General features: G+C 31.4%; 1 protein-coding gene across 1 annotated transcript; it reads right to left on the minus strand.

Moving 5' to 3' along the window:
* Window positions 1-310: 310 nt before the first annotated feature.
* On the minus strand, window positions 311-1490 carry LOC115970539 (zinc finger MYM-type protein 1-like). The gene is made up of 4 exons (XM_031090162.1): window positions 1446-1490; window positions 695-1389; window positions 498-591; window positions 311-367 (listed from the first exon to the last, which is right to left on the minus strand). Exons 1-4 carry the CDS (start codon window positions 1488-1490, stop codon window positions 311-313), a joined length of 891 nt encoding a protein of 296 aa, XP_030946022.1.
* Window positions 1491-9178: the final 7688 nt, after the last annotated feature.

The raw sequence follows: 9178 nt of genomic DNA on the forward strand, positions 1-9178 counted from the left end.
ACACGATAATGATGTAAATTTGTATTTTGTTGGGTGTTGCGTCGCGGCTTCCCACTAACTACAAATATCGCTTCCATGTCCAAGATAGGAATATCATGTAAGGTACAAAATAAAGATACTTCAGCCAATAAAGATGCCCATCCATCATCTCTCATCACTTGCAACCGTTGCTTAGACACTTTAACAAGATCCATAGCATTTACTATATCTTGATTTTTTTTTTGTAATGCTATTGACAACTCATTTGTGATCCCTAAAATATTTTTCATCAAGTGTAGAGCAAAGACAAATTCAAAAGAAAGAATTGACCTCATAATAGATCGAGCTTCAACTTTTTGGTCGGAGAGGCCATCTTCTTCAATAATCTCTAGTACATCAACAACAGCAGAGAACATCAAAATCAAACTAAGAATGGTCTCATAATATGATCCCCAACATGAATCACCAGGACGTTTAAGATTTGTCTCTTGATTCAAACCTTGCCCACTTCTACGTACACCATTCTCTAAATCTTCTTTAATTTTGGCAAATTGTGTATCTCGAAGAGCATCTCGTCTCTTACAAGAGCCTCCAACAATAGTTACTAAATTACTAACCACATAAAAAAATTCAGCAATGTTAATGTGATTTTTAGCAACAGCAACAAAGTGTCAATTGAAGTTGATGAGCAAAACAATGGACATAAAATACTGACTTGTTCTGTTTCAAAATTAAAGTTTTGAGACCATTGATATCACCTTGCATATTACTAGTCCCGTCATAACCTTGCCCACGTAGGTTCGATAAACTCAAATTATGTTCACAAAGTAAACATTCAATAGCATGCTTGAGTGACAAAGCGGTAGTACTTGCTACATGTACAATACCAAGGAATCGCTCTATAATAATTCCTTTTTTGTTCACATAACGAAGAACAAGGGCCATTTGTTCTTTCACTGAGATATCACGTGACTCATCAACTAATATTGAAAAGAACCCATTGTCAAGATCCTTGATGATGGCTTTAGATGTTTCACGTGCAATTGCATTCACAATATCTTTTTGAATGTTAGGGTGGGTAAGCTTGCAATTTTTCGGAACTTTTTGCAACACTTCATTGATAGATTCATTGTGATCCCCCAAAAATTGTACAAGCTCAAGGAAATTTCCTTTATCACTTGAACCTTGAGATTCATCGTGACCATGAAAAGCTAATCCCCGGCATAAAAGGAATCTTATGCAATCAACTATTGCATTTAATTGAATCCGATAGTCAATTTTATCTTGATTTGATTGCTTAACAAAAACACTTTGAATGTGTTGCTTTTCCTTCAACAAATCATTACTCTTCTGGACAGCTTGGTAATGAGCACTATTAACTCCTCCAACATGGGAATTTAACTTATCTTTCTGATTCCAAAGTTTGAATCCCTTCGTTACAAAAGTGTCACCTCCCCCTTGCTTACCAACATCTTGCCCAAATAGGTAGCAATAAAAACAGAATACTGCATCTTTGTCTATACTATATTCCAACCAGTATCTATCTTTATACCATTTGGATAAAAATCGACGGGGCTTTCCAGAAAAATAAGATATAGGGTAATCATCATTGTGTAAAACAGGTTGACAAGGGCCTTTTGTTAAATAATATCTTCTTATTTCATCATGATGATTAGGATGATAAGATGATATTTTTTCTCGTACCCCAGGATCTGAAGGAAGATTCTTTAAGTTAAAGTCAACACGAATTCGCTTAGAAGATGAAGATGAATCTTGTGCAAGAGCTGAATCTTGGGTACGTGGTTTTCTTATCAAATATTTGTCCATAATTCTAGCAAAAGAATAAACAAAAAACTATAAGTTTATTTGAAATATTAATAAAATTATTAATTATTGTTATTTAGTTGTTTTATTAATTTGTTTGTCTTTTATAAACTATAATTTGTTACATTATTGTTTCATTAATTATAAAATTATTAATTATTATTTAGTCTAACATAATTTAATTTATTTGTCCTTTATAATGTATTGATTAATTATACTGTTTTAATTATTGTTGTTTAGCGTAACAATAAACTATATTACTTTAATTTATTTGTTATTAATTATATTACTTTAATTTGTTATATTGTTTAGTTCCTTGTGCACATTACACTAAAAAAGCTAAACATTATACATCTCATGTGCAGCATAATAAAAGCAGTGTAATGTGCAACTACCCGGCCCCATGTGCCCACTGCCCATCAACCCATTTATCCCTACCCCATTCAACAGACAAGCACAAATCATCCCCCAATCACAACCTGCCAATCAGAAAATTTCACAATCACAATACATATTACTAATCAGCAACACACACTGAGTCACTGCCCAACAGGCAAAAGCAACGAATAAAACTATAAGATAAAGCCAAAAAAACAGACAAAAAGCAAAATAAAGTTAAAAGTAAAGATTGGTTCCAAAAAAAAAGAGAAAGAGTAAAGATTCGGCAGCCCAGCCAATCAGAGTATTACAGTTCAAAAGAGAGAGAGAGAGTTACTGACTTAAAGACTACAATAAAGAGAGAGAGAGAGGCATCAGACTTTTTCATTTCATGGTTTTCATTTCAGTGAGAGAGAGAGAGAGAGAGTCAGAGAGAAAAAGGGAGAGAAATACCTTGAGGCCGACTGGCCGAGCACCAGAGCAGCTGAGACGGTGAGACCGTTTTGATCTGCGACGACGGGCAAGCAACGACGGGCCAGCGACGAGCGACGACGGTGGGCGAGCGAGGGACGACGACTAGACGAGGTGCGGCGGAGGTCACGGAGCGAGCTGCGCCTGCGAGCAGTGGCAGCGCCACCGTGGGTTTGGTTTGCTCTGGGTTTAGGGTTTCTTTTTTGCTCTGTATTTTGTTTCTCTTTTTCTCTGTATTTGGTTTTTTTTTATTTATTTATTTATTTATAAACGCCTCTGTATTGCAGTGTTGGGTAATGGGGTTTGATTTGCTTTTGCTTTGTATAGAGTATAGACTGTCTTGATTTCTGCCAACGACGTGACCGTGGTTTGATTTCTGATTTGCTCTGTTATTTTTTTATTTTTTATTTTTTATTTTTTTGGGTGAGAATCCATGGGTTTGCTACCTCCGTATTATGTTGGGCTTTCCGGGTTTGCCGTGGGCAGTGGGTTTGGCTCTGTTAACAATTTTTTTTTTTTTCTTCAGATTTTAGTTCAAAATTTTTTTTTGGGTTTTTTTTTTTTTTTGGCTTGAAAGTAGGACAGATAATTTTTTTTTTTAATTATTTAATTTGAGGGTATTCCTAATTTTTTGATTGAGGGTGTTCCTAATTTTGGGATGAGGGTGTTCCTAGCATAGATTAAATATAAATTTTTTTTTTTAATTTTTTTCAGGTCAGGGTGTTTTTAAACAATGGCTGTTTTTGAAATATCAGTATACATATATATATATATATATATATATACGCATGATAAAAACACTAAAAGTTATATTATTTTATTTGCAAAAAATAACTGAGCCAAAAGGTAAAAAGTTTTTGGCAAATAAACAAAAGCCAAACAAACACATGTCAGAAAATCCTTTATTTATTTATAAATAAAGTTGCAAAAATTGTGTAGAAACTAATCAATTGGTGTAAATTTGTATTTTGAACAATTGCTCAATATCTAAATAAGGAATGATGAATCAATGAATATAATTGTGTAAAGTTGTAATTTGAACGTTGATCACATGTGGGATTAGAAACATGATGCAATCAGTATGTTGTTTTTGTTTACTTGATTTTTGAAAAATTAAGGAGGTGTTTGATTTATGTTTTCAAATAACAATTTTCAGTTTTTAAATAATATTACACGTATTTCCACACATTTTTTCACTCACACGTATTTTCATACATGTTTTTATATAATAATTTTCATTTTTTAAACACATTCACCAAATGGGTAAGAGCAACTACATTAGGTCTTGTATAGTCTTTTAAAATAGAAAAAGGTACCCATTTTATACATTTTGAGCAAAAAAACACCCACATCAGTGGGTGTAAAAATGTGTAAACTATGAGTTTATACATTTACAATGAGTTTACGGGTGCAAACTAATTGACAAGTGTATTTTTGATTTCATAAAATTGCATTACAGTACATAATTGAGTTTTTTTTTTTTTTTTTTTTTTTCAAATTGTGGTTTTAGGTGGGCAAAGTGTAAATTATTGAACCACGGACAAGTAAAATGAAAACGGGCCTAATCACAGGTGAGTTTACTATAATTGTCCCAAAATAAAATGATAAAGAAGGAAGTATGAATAATAAAACATCCTGACCACCGCACACCCTTGGTGCGATGGTCACTCCACAAGTATAAGCGCTTGTGGGATATGGGGGATAAGGGCCGGGGTTCAAGTCTCCAAGAGGGAATTTCACACACATACACACTTAGATTAGGCTAGCGTAAAATTTCTACTTTGTATGATATATATATATATGTTCATTGCAAATGGTAGTAGGTATTTAATTTGATGAAGAGTTTGAATTGTAGCATATGTTATCATTTATTGTGAAAAATTAAATATTGTGACAGTGTTTTATCAAAACTTAGTTGTTTGTTGTTGGAAGATGATGACATTTGTTATCATTCTTAGTAGAATTTTTTTGTGAGTAGATACTGTATTTAGTAAATAGCTTCTAAGAAATGAAAAAATATTTTGTATCAAATGATACCATGTCATCAGTATCAAAATCCAATCAATGAGAGACATGTGCATAAAAATAACTACCTACCAACACATGTTTTTCAATTGTTAGTGAGTTAGTTATTTTTGGCTGATATGTCTCACACTTGTTGAATTTTAATACTGCTGACATGGTATCATTTGATACCAAATACTTTTTCCAAAGAAATTATCATACTAAATAGATAGTTATATGTTAAATGACTATTCTAAATTTAAATACATGGTTTGATGCTACTTCAAAAAAAAAAATGTTATTTTAAATTTTCTCACTCAAGGGGCAGCACTTGCCTTGCACGTGCAACCCTTACTAGTGTTTATTACAAAAGACAAAACCATGAGAGCAATTATCAAGGAAAGCCCAAGTGCCTCCGTCTTTGATTCTATTGGACCAATAGAACTTGATCTTGTGCTTCAAAACTTTCAATTAGATGGGCACATGCATGCACTCAAGCTTTTTAAAATAAACAATGGGTGAATGCGTTACTTTAAATTTTAATAAAAAAAAAACAAAACAGCTAAAAGAATGGCTTACCTAAATTTTAAAGGTAAAGTTAGAAGTTCAATCATCCTATTCCTATGATAAATATATGTTATAAAATATAGGCTTTGAGCGTTTGATAGATTGGGAAAACAAATAGTATATAAGTAAACAAATTGGTTTGGAGTCATCTTTCTCCAATTTATGATGCGAAGAAATTATTTATTTGTAATTTAGTCAAATAACTTTTTTAAAGAGTGACAAGATATGTTAAAATAATATACATGGATAATCACTAGCTAATTCATTTATCTTACTGAAAAGGTTGCTTGAATTTTTTTGAGGGTCAAGCTATCATTCAATTCAGGATATAGCCACTAACTCATAAATGAGAGGAAAGAAACAATGACTCCACCATGTTCGCACAAGGGGATGACTTCTCATGTCCTAAGCAATGAGTCGAACACAATGAATTATTAGTGATCTTACTAATATTCAACAATCAACTATAACTACTTGATCTTACTCCAAAACTCTTTCTCACATTGTAATTGTATACCTTGAGATGTATATATACTTTATAGCAATGGCAGCTCTAGAAATTTTGTTCAAGAGGGTCATTAAGAAACTTAAACTAAACAAAATTTAATAATAAAAAAAAAAAATTGAATATATTGAGTTATTGAAAAAAAAAAAACACAAATATATGAAGTTTTATAATTTTCTTTTGAGTTTTCATATTTTAAAATCATTACAAGATAGTTTATTATCAATTGTCATTATTTATTGTCAATGTTGGTAAGTGTGACCATTTTATTTTATTAAGTTTGTTTAACATTTTTAATTTTTATTAAGTTGTCATTATTTATTTGTCATTTTTTTTATAAAAAATATTTTAAGTTAAATGACAAAACACAACCCATTGTCACCGTATTAAATTGGCCCACACAGCCACATCCATCCATACATAAATAATACATTAAGTATCTACATAACTAATAAAATGCTTAAACAATTACTAATTTTACTATTTTTGGTTCTTGAATCACTAACTTTATAACAAAAAGTTATTATAACTTGATAATAATATACCCACATATAACAAACCTTCCGTATTTTCTAACTATTAAATTATATAAAGTTATATTATATTTGTAGTATACAACACACATTCACATACATCACAATTCACACAAATAACATAATAAAAAATAACACACACAATCAGTATTAGACACACACTTACACATATATAATATAAATTTATAATAAAGAGAGACACCTATGACTTATAAACATTCTTTTTTTTACTTTTAAAGAGACCTATGATCTATGTTATTGTTTGATTTTGGATTAGGCTAATATGTGATTAGGGTGTACAAAATTTAAGTCAGCGTATACAAACATATCTTTAGGGGTAATTTATACTAGTAAAAAAAATTTATATATAAATTTTTTTTTAAAAATTTTCAAGTCAAGGTGTTCAATTGGGCCCTTGAGCATAAAGTAACGCCGCCCATGCTTTATAGTGAGTAAAAGAAGAGAGTGATGATATGATATCACCAAAAGAACAACAATAATGTACCGGATAATATTAATTAAATTTGATGATTCCATGCTTGCGTGATACTTTTGTAGAATTCTATATGTTTTCTTTTGTTACGTATCTTTCATGACAACCCACTGAGGAATTTTTTTTTTGTTAAGTGAAATAAAAGCAATAGTTATATGTGTGTGTGTGTATATATATATATATATATATATATTATAATCATAGGTTAAAATATATAAAATCACGCTTTATTTAGGGAATTAACCCGAAATTTTCAACCTGTGAGAGACAAAAAAAAAAAAAAAAAAGCACACAACAAAGAAAAACAATCATATGCACAAGATAGTATTTACATGTTTCGGCAATTTGCCTACGTCCATGGAGTTGTAGGGATTTCACTATTATTAGAGAAAATACAAAATGCGGCTACAGTGTTTCACACTCTCTCAAGACGACAACAACAATACAAAAACCTAATCACCAAAAACGGTTTTTACATCCTGCGCATAGGATTCACAATGGGCTACAAAACAAGCCAAAAATTTTTCCTGGGGATGTTGCCCCTGGACCCCTAGGAGGCTTATCCATGGGCACTCCGACTTGGGCTTGTCGACCTAAACCTTCGCTCTATGGACTAAATCTCAGAAAATCTCCCATTAAAAACCATACAACATTATTTCGGGTCAGGTCCGATTATCAACCGGATCAAACACAAACTAGACTCCACAAAACTCAACACTTTCGTGGCTATTTTGGATCAAATTAACAAATGTTGTAGCAAATTGTGGGAAAATTTGTAATTTGCCTTTCACTCAGTGACTCAATGTTTATGTACATTCGAGTTGGAGATTAGGTTCCTCTTTCAAATGAGCTCTAAATACCATGTTAAATTACTAATTGTTTCAAAAGTTTAAACTTTAATGAAATATATATATATATATATATAAAGCTAAAAATAGGGTGGAAGAGGCACAATGATTAAACTTAGGATCTCATGTTTTAAATACCATGTTAAATTATCGATTGTTCCAAAAGTTTAAGCTTGTTGTGTGTGTGTGTATATATATATATATATATGTATACATAGCAAGTGGCCTTTTTCTTTTTGGATGAGAAACCAATAACAAATTGTCAGCAACGATGTTATTTGTCTCACTCAGGGTTTATGTATTCGAGCACGAGATTAGGTTTCCCTCTCCCAAGGAGCTCGAACCAATTACGGTGAACCTACTAAACAAAAGTAGAAAAAGCCTTCAATCTGGTACAATCAATTATAATTCATAGTTTAATTAGACTTACTTCAAACTATATAAGAAGAAATATATTAAAAAAATAAAAGTTTTATCCAACTAAACAAACATCATTAGAAATTATTCTAATAATTTCTCGAGAAGCCTAGTGCAATAAAAAATGAATCAATAAAAAGAGGGGCCAAGTATTCTCAGTGGCAAAGCTAGAATTTTAGTTTAGGGGGCAAAATTAATTTGAAATTATTAATAAATATTTATAACAAAATAATTATACAATTGTAAATAAGTAAAAATTTACTAAGTCAACTATTGTGAAAATTATTGTGTTTTTTACCATTTAAATAAATTAAATAAAAAAAAATAAAAAAAATAAAAAAAAAAAAGTGTTATAAGTGAGAAAGTGAAAGGGCAGGACAAGCCAAAACTAAAAGTTCTTTTTGGGGAAAATTACACTTTATCACCCTAAACTATATCCCATGTTACACTTACCACCCTAAACTATGCGAATGCACACTTACCATCCTAAACTATTATCTCTTGCACACTTTGCACCCCACCGTTAACTTACCTGTTAGCTTTGATGGAAATTAAGCTCATGTGTAAGTCACATGACTTTTGAGTGCATTGCATCCAATTAAAAGACAGAATTGCCCAAGTCTCTTAAAACATCCAATTGAAAGACCCTCACATGATATTCTCAGTTCCTCTCAAACTTAGTCTGTCACTTCCACTCAGTGTCTAGCTTCTTCTTCCTCCCACTGTTGCTTTCATCAACTACAGAGATTCCGGTCTTCCCAATTAAAAAAAAAATTACGACATTTTCATGGCTGTCGTTAGCGAAATTTTCCCACTTTGCCCATCATCGTTTGGCAACATATACCACTTTTTTAAATTTTATTATTTTTCAGGTCAGTGAATGTGAATTACTCTGTACTCATGTCTTTCTTCCTCGTCCTCTTCTTTCTCCTATATGTCGTCTAGTTTAATTTTTGTGTATGCTTTTATCGCTACTTAGTTTGAAAGCTTGAACTTTTACAATTAATTGGCTTAGATTTTTAAAATCAAAATTGATATTTATCCGGGTTTTAATTAATTTATGTACTTGGGTGTTGTAAGTGCTTGTTAAAGCTCTGTTTACCTCTATGGGAAAATACCCAAAAATGCTTTCAATGAAAAACTGGGTTTAATTAGACTG

The sequence above is a fragment of the Quercus lobata genome, chromosome 2 (genome assembly GCF_001633185.2).
Source record: "Quercus lobata isolate SW786 chromosome 2, ValleyOak3.0 Primary Assembly, whole genome shotgun sequence".
NCBI classification, from domain to species: Eukaryota; Viridiplantae; Streptophyta; class Magnoliopsida; order Fagales; family Fagaceae; genus Quercus; species Quercus lobata.